General features: G+C 41.9%; 1 protein-coding gene across 1 annotated transcript in view; it reads left to right on the forward strand.

Annotated features, from left to right (window-relative positions):
• The window catches only part of LOC137431049 (tumor necrosis factor-inducible gene 6 protein), a 29,601-nt gene extending 12,569 nt beyond the window's left edge, over nt 1-17,032 (forward strand). The window contains exons 3-6 of the mRNA XM_068121928.2: nt 1,402-1,563; nt 2,954-3,179; nt 14,103-14,143; nt 16,573-17,032. Coding sequence (XP_067978029.2) covers nt 1,402-1,563; nt 2,954-3,179; nt 14,103-14,143; nt 16,573-16,769 — 626 coding nt within the window. The 3' untranslated portion in view covers nt 16,770-17,032. The remainder of the gene's footprint in view (nt 1-1,401; nt 1,564-2,953; nt 3,180-14,102; nt 14,144-16,572) is intronic.
• Nucleotides 17,033-23,960: the final 6,928 nt, after the last annotated feature.

Consider the following 23,960-nt stretch of genomic DNA (forward strand, 5'->3'; position numbering starts at 1 on the left):
ATTGTCATCGCCAATGTGGTTTTAGCAATTTTGCTATACGGAGATAAAGGCCACCAGTCGGCCATCTTATATCAGATTACAAAACAAAATCTTCTGTATATGCATACTCTCATATGTTGTGTTTTTGCCAAGTTTGAACAAAATCGATCCATGCATGTCGACAAATGGTTGGGGTCTCGTTTAAATAATAAAATGGCCGCCAGTCGCCCATCTTGAATCTGATCTCGAAACAAGATGATGTGCATATATACCCCATCATTCATGATCTGTGTGCCAAGCTTGAACAAGATTGGTAAATGCATGTCTGAGAAATTGTTGAGGACATGTTCAATACCGGGGTTTTTACAACTAAAATGGCCACCAGTCTACCATCTTGGATATGATCTCGAAACAACATGACGTGCATATGTAACCCATCATTCATTATCAATTTGCCAAGTTTGAACAAGATCGGTAAATGCATGTCTGAGAAATGGTTGAGGACGTGTTCAATATCGGGGTTTTTACAACTAAAATGGCCACCAGTCTACCAGTCGGCCATCTTGGATCCGACCTCGAAACAACATGACGTGCATATGTAACCAGTCATTAATTTTATCTGTGTGCCAAGTTTGAGCAAGATCGGTAAATGTATGTCCAAGAAATGGTTGAGGACGTGTTCAATATCAGAGATTTTACAACTAAAATGGCCGCCAGTCTACCAGTCGGCCATATTTGACCAGATCACAAAATAAAGTGAGTTTCATGTATATGCCATCATGTACTGTGCTTATGCCAAGTTTGAACAAAATCGGTCCATGCATGTCCGAGAAATGGTTGGGACACGTTTAAGTAACAAGATAGCCGCCAGTCGGCCACCTTGGATCTGATCTCAAAAAAAATGACGTGCATATGTAAGCCATAATTCATTATCTGTTTGCCAAGTTTTAACAAGATCAGTAAATAAAAAATAAATTTTGAGCGCTTAATCGTGCAGAAACCATTACGACGTGTTCCAAGATAAGAGGATTTTATTGTTTTTATTAGGCCGAAACAAAATGGGGGATTAAGACCCCTGCGAGGTAAAGGAGGGCTAAGGGAAAAGCCTGCTTTTGTTTTAATTTAATAAGCCGGTTAACTATCTTCAAAAGGGATGTTTGAATTTACCCAAGCACACAGTATTCATGCACGCACTCCCTTGGAGTTCCCTCTGTATGCATGCAAAGTTTTGGGCCGCTAGATTTCATGGTTTTGGAGTTATTGAGGGGACACACATACATACACACGTTCTCTTTTATCATTATAGATGAGCTATGAGCATCGAGGGAAACTTCTGTTATGGAAATGAATGATACATTTCCAGAGAAACATCATCCATCATTGCATCATTGATGTAATCAAACACCTTTGCTCACAAAACAGGTCTGCATAAATGTGTGGCTGGCTGGCTGGCGGAAGGTGTCGTGGGATACCCCATTGTGAAGCCAAGCAAAAACTGCGGTGATGGAGATCCTGGTGTCATGAGCTACGGCGTCCGGCCCAACCGCGAGGAGAAGTGGGACGTATACTGTTACAATCCAACCAGTACGCAGCTATAACGTCATGCATGTATATTCCCAACCCTCCCCCCCAAACTGATCCTCACACAGGGTCGATACATGTACACACTCGTCAATAAAAAAAAAACACCTTTTCGAGGCCATTATTCCCTGCAGGGCAGGGGTTGGCCATTTTCGGGCACCGTGGTCCCCTGTTTGAAGCAATGTTTTACAGCCGGATGCCCTTCCTGCCGCCAACCCCGTTAGTCGCCTCTTGCAACACACAGGGAATTTCCAATGAGCTGGTACTCAATTTGCCGACCTCGGAAGGATGACCGGCTGAGTTAACCCCCCTGGTGTTAATTCAGCGATTGACCGGGATTCAAACCCAGGATCCTAGGACCCCAAGCCGGTGCCACGAAATAGACTCTTCCCCCCGTGACAAAATCGCCCCGTCATAATATATATGTACATGTTTCAGCAGATATTCAAACTTGGAAAAAAGTGTAACAATAACTAACTAACCTAACCTAACCTAACAATAACTAACTAACTGAACAGTAACTAACCCTAACCCTAACCCTAACCCTAACAACCCTAACAAATGTGGCTCACACACATATGGCTAGAATAACACTTTTCAACCTAACAAGTCATTCCTAATATGTTTTATTTAATGGAAATGTAAACGAGAATGGGGGCGATTCTATTCTGATGGGGACGAGAAACGTATCCGCCGGGGGGCGAGTTTATACCGGTACAGATTCGCCGGGGGGAGAGTTTATACGGGGGCCGGATTTATTTCACGACACCGGCTCCCTAACCGCTAAGCTAAAACCAGGTTTACACACACTCGTCAATGAGCAGCAGAAAAGTTTACAAGGGGCTGACAGTTCTGAAGTGTTGTGGATGACAGAGGTCAATTGCACTTGTCTGCAGGACAATTGGTCACAATTATCCACAACGAGTAGGGCAGTTTAGTGGGAATGTCAGTCATATCTGAGGAAATGGTACACACATCTCTATTTTTTTTATTTTTTTTTGTATACAAGATATACAAGTCGGCCATACAACTCTCGTGTAAGAGCTTACATTAATCACAAAAAATACAAACGGACACAAAACACAATAAAGGGAGTGGGAGACAATATGGGGAGAGAGAGGGAAGCACACAAGTACAACATTTGAGAGCAGTGACAACGGGAGATCTGTGGGATGGAGAGGGCTTGGGGGAAGGAGGCGTGGGAAGGGGGGAGGGGTGGGAGAGGTTAAAAAAAACAAACTCTATAAATGAAAGAGCTCCAAATTTCCTAGAAAGGAATACAGTACGGCCTCACTCCCACAATCTTGCTTAAGCTTCGAAAATTAGAAGAAAAAAAATTCCTTTCTTTATCACCTCTTTGAAATACCCAAACTGTGTGGTCTTCATGCTGCAGAGAAGCAGTGCGGAGGGATTTTCACCGAGCACGAGCGCGAGTTTACTTCACCTGACTACCCGGGCTACCTACCCCGGCAGATCTGCTACTGGCACATCCGCGTGCCCTTCGGACGCACTATTCAGCTGACCTTCAGCGTTTTCCAGCTCGAGAAGGACGTGTCGTGTCTGAGCGATTACCTGGCTATCTACGACAGCTACGATGACGTCTTGGGCTTTGTCGGAAGGTGAGGGGTTCGGCGAGAATTGCTTGGTGAAATGTACGAGGTGGGTTCATGAAGTTCTCGGAACTAGATGCTCACGGTCGTCCAACTGATGCCAACAATTTCTTATTTTCGACTTGATATGTAAAAAAAAAATTTTTTAAACTGTTTTGTTGAATAAAATAAATAAAAGTTAGCGTTTCTTGGATTATCGTGAGCAATCTCGTTCCGAGAACTTTCTGAACGCACAACTTATACTTTCAATTCATATGTCAATTATAAAATGGGCTTTGTCTCATGATGAAGAATTGTTTAAAAAAAAAAAACATTTTACCTGACTTATGCTACTTCCTGTGTCATATGTTTTCTTGTTATTACCTCTGCGACCAAAGGTAGATGGAGGTTATGTTTTCACACCTGTTTGTCCATTTATGAACAAGATATCTCAAACAGTTGTGGACGGATTCGTACAAAATTTGGCAGAGACGTATTGTATGTGACAAGGACGAAATGATTAGATTTTGGTGAAGATTCGGATCCGGCTAGTAGAATTTTTAAAGTGATTCTTCACCATTGGGAGATAGGGCCAAAAACGATACATAGCAGGATATCTCAAAAAGTTATGGATGGATTTGGACGAAACTTGTTGGACATGTGTGTGTGACAAGGACGATTCGATTCGATTTTGGTTAAGATCTGAATATGGATTCGGATATGGGAATTATTTAATTTTTCAAGTGATTCTTCACCATTGGGAGACAGGGCCAAAAACGATACATAGCAGGATATCTCAAAAAGTTATGGATGGATTTGGACGAAACTTGTTGGACAGGTTCTATGTGCGACAAGGACGATTCGATTCGATTTTGGTGAAGATCTGAATATGGATTCGGATATGGGAATTATTTAATTTCTTAAAGTGATTCTTCACCATTGGGAGATCGGGCCAAAAACGATACATAGCAGGATATCTCAAAAAGTTATGGATGGATTTGGACGAAACTTGTTGGACAGGTTCTGTGTGTGACACGGATGATTCGATTCGATTTTGGTGAAGATCTGAATATGGATTTGGATATGAGAATTATTTAATTTTTTAAGAGATTCTTCACCATTTGGAGATAGCGCCAAAAACGATACATAGCAGGATATCTCAAAAAGTTATGGATGGATTTGGACGAAACTTGTTGGGCAGGTTGTGCGTGTGACAAGGAAGATTCGATTCAATTTTGGTGAAGATCCGGATCCGGCTAGGAGAATTTTTAAGTGATTCTTCACCATTGGAAGATAGCGCCAAAAACGATACAAAGCAGGATATCTCAAAAAGGTTGTGGACGGATGATTTTGATTAAATGTGATTTTCGGGTCTACTCTGGGATACGAAATGTAAACTGTTCACCTGGCGGAGGTATGCTCTCTACTGAGTGCCGTTCTAGTTTTTTCTTTATTTATATTTTGTTTCGCTTTATTCTTATCTTTTTCTAACCTTCCCTTGGCCCCTTACCTGGAATGGCTTGATACCTTGTTTGCGGAAATTCCCATAAAAAATATTATGTAATTAATTAAAACAAAACTTTAAAGACCTTGTTTTTACTTTCCAAGTTGCATTTTTGTTTTCTAGTTCTCTATCTTCAGTACTGGGAGGATAAAGAACAAGAAAACAAAAATGAAACTTGGAAAGTAATAACAAGGTGGAATTTTACATTTATTTGAAGGACAAACTTGCAGTGAAGGAATAACGTTATGGCAATGATCACAAGGATGACACGAGAGCGATGTTGATGGTGCGCCATCGCAAATTTCCAAGCATCCCACCTCAAGCAAAGTTGAAAGATGGCAAAACGTTCCACCAGGAATGAGCTAATAACAACTTTTTAGCTGAAAAAAATTCCACTGTTTTGACCCCTGTGAGCCCCTGGTGGCAGCAAGTAAGAATCGCTACATAATTCATTCACCCCACCCATGTTGATTGCACATACAATGTTTCATAACAAAATGTCTTAAAATGCGCCCTTTTTGCATTTTTTGGTATTTGACCTTTTGACCCTGCCCCAGGGAGCAGGGCCAAAATGATTCGGCTCTCACATCTTCTTGCCATGTGTTTTATTTATTTATTTAAGTTTGCTCTAAACAAGGCTGAAATCCACTAGATTATAAAGGACTTCAAAGAAAAAGAAGAGGCAAAGTCTGCAAAACCTTCACCTGGTCCTGAAACAAGGAAACCTCTTCGCAGAGCCACTGCGCAGGAGGGGGTAACTAGGCCAGGTGGAATAATAAAATGTTCTTACCCCCATTGGGTGATTTTTAGGAGATACTATCTCCATACTAGGTGGCTGTTGGCTCCCAAAAGGAGCTCAGCCGCGCTTTGCCGGGTGTTGTTTTTAGTCCCGGCAAGGTGTCACAGTCACCCTCCCCACCAGCAAACCTGCGGCAGGTAACAATGGGTTAGTATTATTACTGTTATTGGTATTATTGTATTGTTTTATTGGTACTAATTGGAGGTATTGGTATTATTGGAGGTATTATTGGATAATTATTGGATTTGGGTATTATTGGTAATTTGGTAATTATTGGTATTATTGGAGGTATTATTGGATAATTATTGGATATGGGTATTATTGGTAATTTGGTATTATTGGATAATTATTGGATATGGGTATTATTGGTAATTTGGTATTATTGGAGGTATTGTTATTATTGGTATTAATTGGAGGTATTATTGGATAACTATTGGATTTGGGTATTATTGGTAATTATTGGTATTATTGGAGGTATTATTGGATAATTATTGGATATGGGTATTATTGGTAATTTGGTGTTATTGGAGGTATTATTGGATAATTATTGGATTTGAGTATTATTGGTAATTTGGTAATTTTTGGTGTTATTGGATAATTATTGCATATGGGTATTATTGGTAATTTGGTATTATTGGAGGTATTGTTATTATTGGTATTAATTGGAGGTATTGGTATTATTGGAAGTATTATTGGATAATTATTGGATTTATGTATTATTGCTAATTATTGGTATTATTGGAGGAATTATTGTATAATTATTGGAGGTATTGGTATTATTGTTAGTATTATTGGTTAGTATTATTGGTTTTCCTACCCCAATTGGGTGTTTCTTCGGAGACACCATCTCCGTACTGGATGGCCATTGGCTCTCGAAGGGAGATCATCCGCACTTTTCCAGGTATTGTTTTTGGTCCTGACAGGGTGTCAGGGTCACCCTCCCCGCTAGCAAAGCCAGGTAATACTGGGTTACATGTCACCAGTGGCAGTCGCAAAAGACTGACCTGACCTAAACGATGATCACAACTACCAAGTTTGGTAAATTTCGACACAACCATGTAGGAGGACATAGTGTGACAGACAGACGGACGGATGGACGGAACCGATAAAAAAAAATACCTCCGTTTATTTTAAAAATTGTGGGGATAATAATGGTCTTTAAGGAATTCATATTGAACTGGCATTAAATTCCAAAGTCAGCGTTATTACCGAGCTGCCACTGTGTCGCAGATGCAGTGCCCCATGGCATTCGGACAGTAATTTATGTTTCCAGGGTGCCAATGATAACTCACCCCATCTTCATGAAAGACACCGTGGGATCTTTAACATGTACCAACAACCAGTGCTGGTGGACGACTCCTCCGGCAACGTCATTCCCATGGATGCCCCGCCTTGCCTTTGAAACACCAGACCGACCGTTTATAGCTGGGTCGAGATTCAAACCTACCCTCGACTGATACTGTTCTGCCAGCCTTATCTATATTATAATAGTCGTAGATGATTCTGTCTGTCTGTCTGTTGGGCGTCTGTCCGGGGTGTGGCTTACTCGGTTTGCAGAGTAGCTCCACCCATAGCTCCACCCATTCTGGGAGAGGCTTCGCTTCATATAAACAAATATCCACCATTTTATTCACTCGCATAGCTTTGAGGCCTGTTTTGTAGGCCCGTGGTGTCTTGCTCTCTCTCCCAGTTTTATTTCAAATCAAATTCGATATATCATTTCAATTTTCACAGTCGCTAACATAGTTTTAGACTCGGTTGAAAAAAAACGGGAAGAAAATCCGATGAAAGTTGCCGTTTATAGAACGAAATGAATTCTCAAAGGCCTGTAACTTCAAGGCCATTGAGTCTCTCTCACGCCTTTATCTCCAATCTAACTCACCATCTGATTTCATTTTTATCGATGGTTTTGGACTCGGTGTCAGCAACGCGGGAAAATGCAGAGATATATTTTAAAAAATACACCATATCACCGCCCACCACCCAACCGCCCAATATGTATCATACACCGCCAAACATGTATCATACACCGCCCAACATGTATCATACACCGCCCAACATGACAGACGGCAACATGTCGACATTATCGCTTTTTCTTTAAACCGAGTGAACCGAGCCGAACCGAATAAACCGAGTGAATTCACCGTTTACTTTTGATGACAGTCGTCACAAAACGACATATATTTCTTCGTTTTTATTTCATTCAACAATATTAGCCAGAAGTAAAATATGGTTCAGGAAATTACAGAGAGATATTTCTTCGTTTTTTTATTTATTAGTTATTTGCGCATACACTTTAAATAGGTTTATTTGAAATGTTTAATTTTCACAATGTAATTTATTTGTCATTTGATGATGACGAGACACTTCCTCTTGACTCGTGACAATTCATGCGTTGCGTGGAAACTTCCATTTCCAAAATGAATGACACAGTCGATGAAGAACGCAGACTTGAACAGGATGCAGCAAGAAAACGAATGAGAAGGGCGAACGAGTCCGTCGTCGAACGTCAATGCAGACTTGAACAGGATGCAGTAAGAAAACGAATGAGACGGGAGAACGAGTCCGTCGACGAACGTCAATGCAGACTTGAACAGGTTGCAGCAAGAAAACGAATGAGACAGGAGAACGAGACAGTTGAGGAACGTGAACACAGACTCGCACAGGATGCTGCTGCAACAACGATGAGGAGGGAGAACGAGACAGTTGAGGAACGTGAACACAGACTCGCACAGGATGCTGCTGCAACAACGATGAGGAGGGAGAACGAGACCCTCGACGAACGTGAACACAGACTCGCACAGGATGCTGCTGCAACAACGATGAGGAGGGAGAACGAGACCCTCGATGAACGTGAACACAGACTCGCACAGGATGCTGCTGCAACAACGATGAGGTGTGAGAACGAGACCGTCGATGAACGCCAACACAGAATCGCACGGCATGCTGAGCAACAAAGACGTTGGAGTGCTCATCAAACATATACAACCGCAGCCATAATTAATCCGGCCGAAGTATCCGATAATATTGTTCAAGAGCATAATTGCGGTCCAATGACGTCACCATGTGTGTACTGTTCTGCACACCATTTCACAAATGAATCAACAGGACAAGGGGATGGATTTACACTGTGTTGTTCCAAGGGAAAAGTTAAATTGCCTCCACTATTTGCCGTACCTGCTCGACTGCAACAACTTTATCAGGGTGACGATGGAAAATGTCGCAACTTCCGAGACAATATCCGGAATTACAATTCGGCATTAGCTTTTGCATCAATGGGTGCTCAGATCTCATCTCCTCCAGGAAATGGACCGTACTGTTTCAAAATCCACGGTCAAATTTACCATCGCTGTGGTCTATTACATCCATCACATGTACATGAACAAGCACAATTTGCACAATTATTTATTTTGGATACAGCTCAAGCTACAAAGGAACGTATGAATCGACCTGAGAATCACAGATGTTTGCAAGAATTGATGGCAGAACTGCACAACATACTATCTGACGTTAATCCTTATGTCACATGTTACAAGACTATGTTCGAGCGTGAACAGGAAGAAATCAGGAAAGCTGTCCTTGAAGATCGCCTCCCTTCTACCATGGAAATGCATTTTCGTCGACTGTGTGCAGACGACCAAAGACGTTACAACATACCAACTGCTGATGAAATTGCTGCTGTCTTCGTTAGTGGACAAGATGGTGAACCACCTGCAAACAGGGATTTCCAGGTTCATTTGCACGACCATGGCTTACACAATCTCTCTCCACTTTCCTCTCACATTGATCCCATGACATATCCCATTCTCTTTCCACATGGCGAGCCTGGATGGATGATAAACGTGCCTCACCAGCGACAGACTGCGGTTCGAAACAAGGTAACTCATCGTGAATTCTATGCCTACCGACTGGTTATTCGAAATGAATTCAGCACTATCCATTCTTCGGGGAAAATCACCTGGAAGTGACACAATCTCTCTCCACTTTCCTCTCACATTGATCCCATGACATATCCCATTCTCTTTACACATGGCGAGCCTGGATGGATGATAAACGTGCCTCACCAGCGACAGACTGCGATTCGAAACAAGGTAACTCATCGTGAATTCTATGCCTACCGACTGGTTATTCGAAATGAATTCAGCACTATCCATTCTTCGGAGAAATTGTTCCAGCAGTATGTTGTCGACGGATATTGCAAGGCAGAAGCAAATCGACTGCAATACTTCAAACAAAATCAGGAAACCTTTAGAGCCATGGAATACAGAGGACTACTGGACCACGTCCAGAACGTTGCTGCTGATAACCAACGTCCTGTCGGTCATATCGTCATTTTGCCGTCGAGTTTTGCAGGGAGTCCAAAAGCTATGCAGCACAACTACCAAGATGCTATGGCCATTGTTCGCAAATTCGGAAAACCAGATCTTTTCATCACGTTCACGTGTAATCCAAAATGGACAGAGATACAAGAAAACATCGGACAACACCAACGAGCTGAAGGCAGACCAGATTTAGTGGCACGCGTGTTTCATCTGAAATTAAGAGTTAATCGACGATATAACGAAGAAGCACGTGTTGGGCAAAGTACGTGCATTTCTCTACGTCGTCGAGTATCAGAAGCGTGGCCTACCGCATGCCCACATATTACTCATGCTGTGCCAAGAAGATAAAATTTGTACCGCCGAAGACATTGACAGAATTGTTTCCGCACAAATTCCTAATTCAAATGAGTCACCAGAGATCCATTCCTTGGTGAAGTCTCACATGATACATGGTCCGTGTGGCACTTTAAATCGCCATTCGATTTGTGTGAAAGATGGAGTGTGCAGTAAAGGCTTTCCAAAAGCATATGCTGCAGAGACACTTGCGAGCATAGATGGCTATGCCCTTTACAAGCGTCCCCCAAATGGACCCACCATAACCGTTCATGGAACCGATGTTGATTGCCAATTTGTGGTCCCATTCAATGCTTATTTACTGAAGAAGTACAGAGCACATATCAACATTGAGGTTTGCGCAAGCATAAAGAGTATAAAGTACTTATTTAAATATGTGTACAAGGGACATGACTGTGCCAGCATCGAAATTCGAGAGCGCGGGAGAGTGGAGGTGGACAAAATAAAGACATATTTGGACTGCAGATATGTCAGTGCCCAGAGGCAGCATGGAGATTGATGGAATTTGAAATGCACAAACAGTCCCATTCCATCACCAGACTTGCGGTACACTTACCTGAATTGCAGACTGTTGTGTTCAGGGATGGTAACGAGGAAGAAGCCATTGTACGACATAGGGGTACAACACTTACAGCTTGGTTTCAGTTAAACCAGAGAGACCCTGAGGCACGAAGTTATCTGTACCATGACATTCCAAAATATTACGTATTTGAAGATGGACGAAAGACATGGAAACTTCGCCGCCGGGGCGGCAAAAAGGTTATCGGACGCATGGTTTCGGCAAGCCCTATGGACATTGAGCGCTTTCATCTTCGTGTACTCCTGCTGCACTGCCCTGGTAAAACATCATTTGAAGATCTCAGAACCGTAGATGGAGCAGTTTGTGAAACATACAAGGATGCAGCCAGGAAATTACATTTAACAGAAGATGATACAGAATGGGACAGGTCCTTAGCTGATGGAGTTATCTTTGCCATGCCACAACAATTGAGATCTCTTTTTGCAACCCAATGCATATTCTGCACACCAACAGACACATCAGCACTGTGGGAAAAATATTAAAACGACCTTTGCGAAGATTTTGTGCACAGCGGCCATATCTTGGAACAGAGTATTTTCATGGCATTGCGAGAAATACAGTCCTTCCTCCTGAGACATGGACAGACCTTGGAAGGATTTCAGTTACCAGTACCTCCAGACACTGTTGAAGATCTTTCGAGCGATGATTATCAGTATGTACCGGGAGATGAACATGAAAAAGGTGAAAACAACAGACAACTACTAAATGATGACCAAATCCAAATTGTCGATGAGGTCCTACAGGCCGTTCATTGTAGGGACCAGTACACAGGCAACCGGGTGTTTTTCGTTGATGGACCGAGCGGAAGTGGCAAGACCTTTCTCTATAATACGCTTCTGCACATCTTGCGAGGCCAGTGTCGTTTGGTTCTTCCAATGGCGTACTCGGGCATTGCAGCAACATTGCTAGCAGGAGGCCGTACATCGCACCATCGATTTAAATTGCCAGTGCCCATTTTGGAAAACTCCACATGCAACATATCACCTACGAGTAAAGATGCAGATGCTCTAAGGAAGGCCAACCTATTCATTTGGGATGAAGCACCTATGGCTCCAGCATATGCTTTAGCGGCTGTTGATCGATGTCTCCGGGATGTAACCAGCAACAACATTCCTTTTGGTGGAAAGGTCTTACTTCTTGGTGGGGACTTCAGGCAGGTTTTGCCCGTTGTACCTCGCGCTGCACCTGCAGCAATCATCGCCACATGCATCAAGCGTAACAAGTTGTGGCCAAAGTTCAAACAGCTGAACTTAACATCAAACATGAGAGCTAATGATGACGAAGAATTCTCAAAATGGTTACTGTCGGTTGGAAATGGGACTGTGGAAACAATTCCTGACTCAGATTTAATACGACTGCCTGATCGTATCTGTGTAGAAGACAACATTTCTTTAGCAGAGGCTGTTTTCGGTAATTTGAACGAAATCCATTCAAACTATGATGCGCTGGCACAACGAGCCGTGTTGTGTCCAAAGAATGAATCCACATTTGTGATCAACGATGAGATACTGGATGCATTTCCTGGGGAAGAAAAGACGTACTTCAGCGCTGATTCCATTGTCTGTGATGACCCTGAAGAGGCACTAAATTATCCTATGGAATTCCTAAATCAATTAACTCCTTCTGGAATGCCATTGCACAAACTTCGTCTCAAAGATGGTGCTGTCATCATGTTACTCCGTAACTTTGATCCGAAACAGGGACTGTGCAATGGTGCAAGATTGGTTGTTAAAAGATTGTTGCCAAACATAATAGACGGAGAAATAATATCTGGCAGTCACAAAGGAACACGCACATTTATACCCAGGATTAGTATTGCACCTTCCGATACAACACTACCATTCGTACTCAAACGCCATCAATTTCCAGTTCGTGTGGCATTCTCTTTCTCAATAAACAAGAGTCAAGGTCAAACATTACACAAAGTTGGGATTTACTTACCAGAACCCGTCTTCAGCCATGGCCAATTATATGTTGCGTTGTCGCGTGCTAAACGATTTGAGGATGTCAAGGTAAAGGTAGTCAGTAATGGCCAACAGGGAAAAATTGATGGCCACAGTGGAATCTTCACCCGTAATGTTCTTTACCCAGAGGTCCTGCAGTGACACCATTCAGGCAACAAAAGGAGGGCACGAAGGAAAATAGTTAATTACTCCGACACATTTAGTTGCGGTGATTGAAAAATCACCGGACCATTGTTGCTGTTTTGATGCTTTTTACTGCTGTTTTGATGCTTTTTCACTGCTGTTTTGATGCATTTTCACTGCTGTTTTTTCACTGCTGTTCTGATTCTTTTTCACTGCTGTTTTGATGCTTTTTCACTGCTGTTTTGATGCTTTTTCACTGCTGTTTTTGATGCTTTTTCACTGCTGTTTTGACGCTTTCCACTGTTGTTTTGATAGTGTTTTGATGCTTTTTCACTGCTGTTTCACAGCTGTTCTGATGCTTTTTGCCGTTTTTTAAAATATAAAAATCTCATTTCAAAAAAAAACATTCCAAAAAAATCTCACAATGACATATAATTCACCGAAAATGTTGAAGCAACCGCATAATATTACGGTGATGTTTAACTCTGAGTGAGAATAGTTCTAAATTTTTAAAACTTTCTTCTGATATTTGTGATTTATTTCAAACAAACTGTATTTCCCATCTACACGGGCATGTATTCCGATTAACGTTATGTAAAGTACATAAATTGTGTGGATTACATCATTTGTGGATGTGATCAATTACCAGTAACCATTTTATATAACTGAATGTGCAGGTGCAGCATCTAACTCAATATGTCGAAATGTCACACACATACATGCCCGTGGGATTCCCACGGGTGACCCCGCTAGTAATCCTGTAATATCTGAAGTATAACAGAAAAATACCTGTAACAGTTTGGTAAGTATTGTTAATTTCATATGCGATCCCTTCATAAGGTTATTGGCATCACCTTGTGAGACAGGATACTTAACACCTCAATCCTAGACCGCTGGCATATCCAAGGAATTGACTATTTCCTGATGTGCTGAGCATTAAGCAAGGAAGCAGGACAGACCACGAGTCTTTGGTATGACCAGGCCAGGGTCAGAATCAAACCATCGACCTCCCAGACCCCTTTAATATACATATTCCGATGACACCAGGAATGACGAAGATCTGTTCCCAGTTTCCTTGGTAGTGTCATGATGTTCCTTTATGGTCTTGTCTTCCATCCCTAACGTAACCGGTAGACTTTTGGTGGAAGATGTTCAAACTTTCAGCAGAATACAATGTCCATTATCAGCTCTTGGGATTTGGACAAATCATAGAACTAAAGTTGTAAATATAGACATCCTTGCTCATTCATGTACACCTGCGAGACCATACGATATGTATTTAAATTCATTTTCATGCTTCCGTGCAGGTACTGCGGAACAGAATTTCCTCCAGATGTTTACAGCACAGGTATGTTTGAGCTGCGCCTGGCACTTGTTCCACGTGGAAATCAAATGTTTTGTGGACGGAAGTTGTGTTTTCACCTCTGTCTGTCTGTTTGTGAACAGGATATCTGAGTTGTAGACAGATTCGGACGAAATTTGGCGGAGAGGTAGCGTATGTGACAAGGACGAAATGGTTCAATTTTGGTGAAGATCCGGATCCGGCTAGTAGAATTTTTAAAAGGGATTCTTCACCATTGGGAGATATCGGTCAAAAACTATAAATAGCAGGATATGTCAAAAAGTTGTGGACAGATTTGGACGAAACTTGGTGGACAGGTTGTGTGTGTGACAAGGACTAATCGATTCGATGTTGGTGAAGATCTGAATAGGGATTCGGATTCGACAATTATTTAGTTATTAATTGATTCTTCGTCATTGAGAGATCAGGCGAAAAGCGATATATAACATGATATTTAAAAAAGTTATGGACGAGTTATGAATAAACTTGGTGGACGAGTTGGTTCGGTGACAAGAACAAGCCGATTCGATTTTGGTTCGGGTCTGAATCCAGATCCGGCCTATCAATGGGATACAAAACGTAAAGTGTTCAGCCTGGTGGAGTTTGCGCTCTGCTGAGTACCGTTCTAGTTACCCTCGCCGGAGGAGATGGTATTGCATTTGAGTCCGTTTATTACCTGCAAAATCGAAGATTTTTCAAGTATATTGGTCGATTGCGTTTGTGGTTCTGTCTGTCTGTCTGTCTGTCTGTCACCGGCCTACAGGTCACAATTTTCAACCGATCTTCACGAAACCTCACCAAATGGTAGAGTTGGTCATAAGCAAGAAGCCCAATATTTTTGAGGTCAACATGGGCCAAATTTCTAAAATCCTCAATTTTCATCCAATTGACTTGAAATTTGAAGAGTATTTGCATATCTGGTCACTGAGTATTTTTATGAGGTCAACATAGGCCAAAAGGTCACCATAGGCCAAATTTCTAAAATCCTCAATTTTCATCCAATTGACTTGAAATTTGAAGAGTATTTGCATATCTGGTCACTGAATTCAACCACCAAGTATCTTTGAGGTCAACCTAACCAAAAGGTCAACATAGGCCAAATTTCTAAAATCCTCAATTTTCATCCAATTGACTTGAAATTTGAAGAGTATTTGCATATCTGGTCACTGAATTCAATCACAAATTATATTTGAGGTGAATATAGGCCAACAGAGGCCAAATTTCTAAAATCATCAATTTTCATCGGATTAACTTGAAATTTGAAGAAGACTTGCATATCTGGTCACTGAATTCAACCACCAAGTATTTTTGAGGTCAACATCAGCCAAAAGGTCACCATAGGCCAAATTTCTAAAATCCTCAATTTTCATCCAATTGACTTGAAATTCTAAGAGGATTTGCATATCTGGTCATTGAATTCAACCACCAAGTATTTTTGAGGTCAACATAGGCCAAGCTTCAAAAATCCTCAATTTTCATCCGATTGACTTGAAAATTGTACAGCATTTGCACATTGAGTCACTAAATAGGGAAACTAACTATTTTTGAGGTCAAAAGGTCAACTCAAGGTCAACCTTACAAAATTATCATTTTTTATCTGAAAAATCTTCACTTGTCATCCTGTTGACCCAAGCTTTGATCAAAATCGTCAATTTTAATCTTGATGAAATGGACAATTTCCTGTATCAATGGAATTTTTTTTTCTTGGGGGAGGGGAGGGGAGGGGGCGGATTTTGCAAGTATTGTGCTCCGCATGACGTCTTATTGTTTGTTTGTTTGTTTGTCCGCACAGAATAAATATCATTTTCTCTGCAACCATAGGTGCAACTCCACCTGTAGAATTTTACAAGTATAATTATGACATCATAAGTCACGTGGTATGGCCGCCATCTTGGAAAAAAACGAAAAAGGTTGCAGCTCTATACTGAAAGCACTGCATAGAAAAAAATGAGACATGGCTCATTGTAAAGAACTCTCCATGGGGAATAAAATGTGTAAATGATGACGTCATAATTCGACAAGTACAAAATGTCATCCGATTAGGATGAAATTTCTTGAGCATCATCTCGGGATAAATTGGTGGAGCAAAAAAAAATAACGATGACGTCATTTGGTCACGTGGTTCGTCCACCATATTTGTGTTAACACAAAAGCCTAAAAACTACTGAAAATACGTCCTGGCGAGGGTCTGCAATCTCTGATTGCTCTTTCTTGTTTGTTTTGTAACTCGGATGGTTTCAAAAGAAAACTGTTGTTTACGTTTTGCAGATTTTGAAATGTGTCAATTTCTCACCCACCCCAACTCTCCGCTTTGCCTTCTCTCCCCCAAACCAACCACCATTTTCTCTTGTATTCATCAATTTTAATTGTCTGAACTTAACTCTCTATCCCTACTGCTCTTCCACACCAACCCCATCCTCCATGTGAACGTGCAGGTAATGTCATGACCTTAAAATTCCTGTCCGACGCATCTGTGTCGGACCGTGGCTTCCGAGCCACCTACAGAGCCATTGAACATTCCAAAAACCACCAGGAAGTTCCTGATCTTGTTCAGGCAAACCAGAATGAGAGTTTGGCAAAAATGATGTCACAACAAGAGTACCAAAGCAGGGGAGATGCACGGAACACATAAAGAGGACTTCTCTTGAATCCAGGGCCATGACGACCCATCCAAAACCATCATCCTTTGTACCCCGTTAACCTCCTCAGCTCCCTCTCACCTCTCTTTCCACTGTTCCTTCTGCTCCGTTGCATCCTGATCCATTCAGTGTTCTAGCTCTTCCATGAGCCTCGACTTTGCAGATAAAAAGGGTCCATGGATCTCGTGTACACAATCGAGGTCCACGAATCTTGTTTTCCATGTCGATGTTCACACAATAAAACAATTACCCTCAATTCATCAGCACCGTCTTCTTTCTCCCCTCTCAACCACAGTTGTTATCGTGATTCATGATGATGCTTTTAAACAACCCAGCTTGCTCGTAAATATTGGAACCCCTCAGTTCACTCTTAATGCTCCCGTTGTTTTACAAATCCAGAGCAAATTGCACAGAAAGTCCTTTCCATCGTGAATGTGCAACCAAATTGAGAATACTCTGAAAAGGGAGAGGTAGAGACCTTCACAGGACATTATACAGTGGACCACTACCTAAACTAGAGAGTCCATAGAGCACCTTTCCCCACACAGTGTATGAGTATGTAATTAAACTTAAATTAATTAATTTTAAAGGTTGTATGGAAATTTTCGGGAAGTTTAGCCACGTTGCAGTCTTACGGACGACCTTATATAACATGTCCAAGTACTGATAAACTGGAGGTGTTTGGAAATGACAAGAAGGTGATTTGAGTTTTGGAGTGTTCAAGTGTATAATTCTATTGAAATAAAATAAAGATTGTAAAAGTTGTATAAAATTTTTATTCCGGACGTTTACCGCCGTTGATGCAGTGGCTATTACACCACCAGCTCGTCAACTTCAGGAAAAGAGCAGAGAACAACATCGCAATCTATACATGGTCTTCGTGGACTTTACAAAAGCGTTTGATCTGGTCGGGAGAGAAGGCCTGCGGAAGCTGTTACACAAGGTCGTCTATCACGCTAAGTTGGTCAACATCATCAGATCCTTCGACGATGGAATGGTTGCTCGTGTGAGGGACAGCGGATGTACTTCTGAGTCATTTCCTGTTACCAATGGCACAAAGTAAGAATGTGTGCTTGCTCCCCTATTATTGAGCATTGTGTTTTCCTTGATGCTCCATGATGCCTTCAAGGATTGCACCCAGGGAGTGATGATCCAGGTTCGCACCGACGGTGGGGTCTTCAATTTGCAGCGTCTGCGTCACTTGCCGCTTCCTGTAACCATCCCAGAACCTCCTCCATCTGGCGATATTGCTCATCTCATGGCTAACATCATTCATGATGAAGCACCTGGAACCGCTAAGCAGATTGCTTGTGCTACCAATCCAAATCCCAAATTGTCACAAGTCAAACGGTGCATTATGTCAGGTGACTGGCCATTACTACCGGAAGGGGTGAAACCACATCTCATCCCGAAGGATGGGTTGTCTTCTAATGCAGACTGCCTGCTTTGGGCCCAGTGGTAATTCCGGCTAAACTCCACGGAGAAATTATGAGCGAACTTCACAATGCTCATCCAGGTACAGTCACCATCAAGGATATTGCCCGAGCCCATGTTTGGGGTCCCGGTTTGGACAGTGTTATCGAATCCAGTGCACACACGCTATTGTCACGCTTGTCAAGCCCACGCCAGGACACCACCAATCTCCATCGGCCATGTGGTCGTGGCCATCTTCACCATTGGGATGAAGGGCCGAAAAAGATATATAGCAGGATATCTCAAAAAGGTGTGGACGGAAACGGACGAAAATGGGTGGAGAGGCAGGTTGGGGTTGTGACAAGACCAAATCGATTTGATTTTGGTGAAGATCTGAATGTGGATTCGGATATAAGAATTTTTTTTTAAAGTGATTCTTCACCATTGAGGGATCGGATGAAAACCGATAAATAACATGAGGTTTAAAAAAGTTCTGGACGAGTTATGAATAAACTTGGTGGATGAGTTGGTTTGGTGACAAGAACAAGCCGATTAGATTTTGGTTCAGGCCCGAATCCAGATTCGGCCTATCAGTGGGATACAAAAAAAAACTGTTAAGCCTGGCGGAGGTACAGTCGTGGGCAAAAATATTGACACTCTTGCACTTTTTTCAAATAACTCACAATTTTCTCCAAAAATGAGTTGAAATTGGCAAAAGTATTTGGTCCCCACAATTCTTAATTTCACTGGAAATATTACAGAACCTTTGTTTTTGATTCAGAACTTAATATATCCTTTTAAATCAGAAAATAAAAAGAAATGGCATTGACAAATTATTGACACCCGAGACTTAATATTTGGCATCACAACCTTTGGACAAAATAACTGCGATCAAGCGCTTCCTATAGCCAGGAATGAGCTTCCTCCACCCCTCTACTGGCAGTTTGGCCCACTCTTCTTGTGCAAACTGCTCCAGTTCTCCAAGTTTTGAAGGGTGCCTTCTTCCAACTGCTGTTTTCCAATTTCCCCACAGGTGTTCAATGGGATTTAGATCTGGACTCATTGCTGGCCACTTCAGAACAGTCCAGCGTTTTGTCTTGCATCATTCCTGGGTGATTTTTGAAGTGTGTTTGTGGTCACTGTCCTGCTGCAAGACCCATGACCTCTGACAGAGACCCAACTTTCTGACAATGGGTTGAACATTGTGCTCCAAAATGCCTTGGTAATCTTCTGATTTCATGATGCCATGCACACATTCAAGGCACCCAGTGCCATAAACCCCAAAACATCACTGAACCTCCTCCATGTTTGACTGTAGGGAAGGTGTTCTTTTCTTTGAAGGCTTTATTTTGTTTTCTGTAAACATAGATCTGACGTGCTTTCCTAAAAAGCTCTAATTTGGTCTCATCTGTCCAAAGCACATTGTCCCAGTAGATTTGGGCTTGTTCAGGCATGTTTTGGCAAACTCCAGTTGGGCAGTGGGGTCGTCCTGCGTCTCCTACCATAGAACCCCCTTAGATTGAGTTTGCAACGGATGGTGTGAGTTGAAACTGCCGTACCTTGTGTCTGAAGGTCAGCTTGAATCTGTTTGGTAGTTGATCGAGGTGCTTTCTCCACCATTCGAACAATCCTTCACTGCAATCTTTGATCAAGTTTTCTCTTCCAGCCACGTCCAGGGAGGTTGGCTACAAGGCCATGGGCCTTAAACTTCCTGATAACATTGCGTACGGTGGACACAGGAACATCAAGTTCTCTGGAGATGGACTTGTAGCCTTGACATTGTCCATGCTTGGCTACAGTCTTGTGTCTGACCTCCTCAGGTATGGTTTTCTTTCTTTTCTCCATGCTCATTGTGGTACACACAGTGACACAAAACAGCAGAATGATTCCTTTTCTCTTTTCAAACTGGTTGAATGAGTGATTTTTATATTGCAGGCACCTGCAACTCACCACAGATGAGTTCAATTCCAAAGTAAAGGAGAATCACCTGCTTGAAATCTAATTATTTGCAACAACTTCTAAAAGGTGCCAATAATATTGTCCGGGCCATTTTAGGATTTCTGTGTGGAATAACCTAAGAATTCGTATTTTTTCAGATTTTTCTGTTTTGTTCCACTGCAAGCCAAAGAAATACATATGTGGATATTAAATGATTTTTTAATTTCAACAATTTTCTGGCAGAAATGGTGCATTATTTGAAAAAAGTGCAAGGGTGCCAATATTTTTGGCCACGACTGTATGCGCTCTACCGAGTGCCTTTCTAGTTGAACCCGAGATGCCTCCTCATGTAAGTTTGTCACCAACCAATGTATCTGAACTTCCTCTTGACCCTGAACCCTCAACAGTCGCAAGCAAGGACAGCCCTCCAGTCCCTTAGAATTTTGAGGTCAAAGGTCACTTTCAGGTCAAATGTCTAAAATTGTCATTTTCATCCGATCGGCTTGGAAATTGAACAGCATTTGCATATTGGGTGAATTAATTGGAAAACCAACTAGGTTTGAGTTCAAAGTTAAAGTTAACATCAAACATCTAAAATCATCAATTTTCATCCTATTAACTAGAAAATTCAACAGCCATTCCATAGCGCATCACTGAATTTGGAAACCAACAAAATAATTTAGGTTAAAAGCTCAAACTTCTAAAATCATCAATTTTCATCTGATTTGAAATGAGTTTTGATTAATATCGTAAATTTTAATCTTGATGAAATGGACAATTTGATGTATCCATGGTAACATTTTTGGGAGTGGGTGGGGGTGGGGGGGGGGGGGGGGGGAGTGGATTTTGCAAGTATGGTGCTCTACACGATTGGAAAAAACAAAAATCAAGTTTTACTCTCGCTGACACAAACGAGGCCATTGAGGAACAACATGACATTACATTGCTCGACAAGTTTTCCATTTTATTACTTATCTGGTCTTGTGCGTTATTCTGTCTGTATGTCAGTCGCCTACAGGTCACAATTTGCAACCGATCTTTACGAAACTTCACAAAATGGTAGAGTTGGTCATAAGCAAGAAGCCTATTGTTTTGGGGTCAAAAGGTCAACATAGGCCAAAGGTCACCAAGCTTTGTCAAATTTCTAAAATCCTCAATTTTCATCCGATTGACTTGAAATTTGCAGAGGATTTGCATATCTGGTCACTGAATTCAACCACCAATTATATTTTATGTCAACATAGGCCAAAAGGTCAACATAGGCCAAGCTTCTAAAATACTCAATTTTCATCCGATTGACTTGGAATTTTAAGAGGATTTGCATATCTGGTCACTGAATTCAACCACCAAGTATTTTTGAGGTCATCATAGGCCAAAAGGTCAACATAGGCCAAACTTCTAAAATACTCAATTTTAATCCAATTGACTTGGAATTTTAAGATGATTTGCATATCTGGTCAGTGCCTATTAACTAGGCCACGCTTCCTAACCCTAACCCTAAACAGTATTTTGAGGTCATCATAGGCCAACACCTTACTTTAGGGATTTCGCAAGTATCGTGCTATGCACAACATATTTCTTGTTTCTCCTTTCTTGAGAGATGAATTGCCAGCTTGGCTGTCACTACAAGAAACCTCATGAGCATGTTTACCTTATTAGACTCGTCATTAAAACCAAAAATAAAGGAATGTAAAGAGAACACAACATTCAATTTTTGTGACACAAAATTGAACCAATGAAATAAAGGAAACAATGTCACACAATCAATGAAGGCACGGAACAGATCTTCTGTGAATATGCAAAATGGGCAACATGTGGATGCAGGAGAGAAATTACTAATTAGCCTCCTAAAAGGAAGTATACAGTGCACCAACCTCCAGTGGAAATTACCTGTCCTTTTATATAAGAGCGAGTTCAGGGGTGGGGAGGGAGGGGGCAGGGGTCCCACAGGCATCAGTCCCTTCTACTGGGTCACTTCCGTTCAATGGTGTATTGCTAACTTAACACAAGCCTTGTACACATCTTTACTACTTACCCAGCAGGGCAAAGATGGAAAAGTATGGAATTCATGATGTAAAGCAGAAGCTGAAAATTTTCAACGTAGCTGGAAAAGAAAAAAAAGTCACCTTTAAAGTTGCGTCATCGTAGTATTTTGAAGCCTGGAAATTATGGAAGAAATAAAAATAGCGATAACTTTGTACAGAAACAAGACATCCGAACAAAGTACAACTTTAAATGTTTGTATCAAACTGCGCTATGTTAACATATATAAAAAGCAAATCAGATAAATATGGTATGTCAGAAATCTCATCAAGCTGATCACCCTTTTTGGAAAAATGGGTGGAGGCAGAAGGGACAGATTAAGTTTTGATATTTCCTTGATTTCAGCATGCTTTTGAACTCTGCTGATATGACAGCTGCCATAATCCATTTCAGGCGAGCAGCAGGATATTCAGCAATGCCATCAAGGGTACTCGCCTCATTACTATGAGCATTGTATGTCTGTTCTAATATGTCCAGGAAGACCACAGTATGGCTACCACGAGACCTGGCCACGAAGCATCCCTGCTTCAAAGATTCTTAAACTGCTGGGCAGTCCATTCAAGTGTCTTCCTCTCATGTATACAACAACAGGCATTTTAAGGCCATTTTCCCTGCTAGAGCGGGGGTTAGCCTTGCGGTCCCCATGACAATCTTCTCCATTTTGCTCTATTTTCTGCATCTCTCCTTCTTAACCCCCCCCCCCCCCCCCCCCACTTCCCATGCCCCCGCCGCCAAAGCCCTCTCCCTCTCACAGATCTCTCGATGTCTCTCGGTCCCTGCTCTCAAATGTTGTGTTTGTGTCCTTCCCCCTCTCTCCCCATCTTGTCTACCGCTCCCGATGTTATATGTTTTATGTGTCGGTTTGTCTTTCTGTGTGATTAATGTTCGCTCTTTCACGAGCCTCGATCTTGTATACAAAAAAACAACAAAAAAAACAACCCCCTTGCCCACATTTCTTCTTCCACCATCTTTAGCCAAGTCTTTCTCGGTCTTCCCCGTCCTTGACTTCCTTCTACATTCATCCATCACTCTTCTCAACCAGTCACTTTCATCCTTCCTCAACACATGACCAAACCATCTCAACCTGTTTCTCTTCACAGCATCAATCACAGGCTCTATTCCCATCATCTTTCACAATTCATCATTTGTCTTCCTCTCTCTCAACGATACTCCGCACATCCACCGAACCATTCGCATTTCCACCCTTCGTTGCTGCTCTACGTTCATGACCCATGTCTCGCTCCCATAAATCATAACACTTCTCACACATGCAGCATACACCTTTCCCTTCAGCTTCAACGACACTCCCCCTCCTCGTCAGCACGCCACTCAGTTCCTGAAACGTCTTCCATGCACATCTCACTCTGACAACCGTTGCCGAGTCTGATCCACCTTCTCTGTTCAGCATGTCTCCGAGGAAGCAAAATGTTTTCACACCTTCCAGCTTCACGCCATCTCCAACTCAACATTTCCTCCATCTGCAGCTTCCTCTGTGCACACCTTACACTTGAATGTAGCTGCCACACTGGTTAATGACCCTCTCAAACCACTACATTTTTGATGAACCCACTCAGCGCACATTGAAAATTGTACATTGAACGGAGTTCACTCCGACACCCTTCCTGCACACAGCCACTTCCCAGTTCTTTCCACCTCAACACATGCTTTACCACTTGCCATCACCTTCAGCTTTCTGATATTCACCTTCAGACCTTTTGTCTCCATACATTCCTTCCACTTGTTCATCTTTTCCTTCAGTCCATTCATAATTTCTGCAATCAACACCAGAT

Source organism: Myxine glutinosa, chromosome 7 (genome assembly GCF_964187855.1).
Source record: "Myxine glutinosa chromosome 7, kmMyxGlut1.1, whole genome shotgun sequence".
Classification (NCBI taxonomy): domain Eukaryota; kingdom Metazoa; phylum Chordata; class Myxini; order Myxiniformes; family Myxinidae; genus Myxine; species Myxine glutinosa.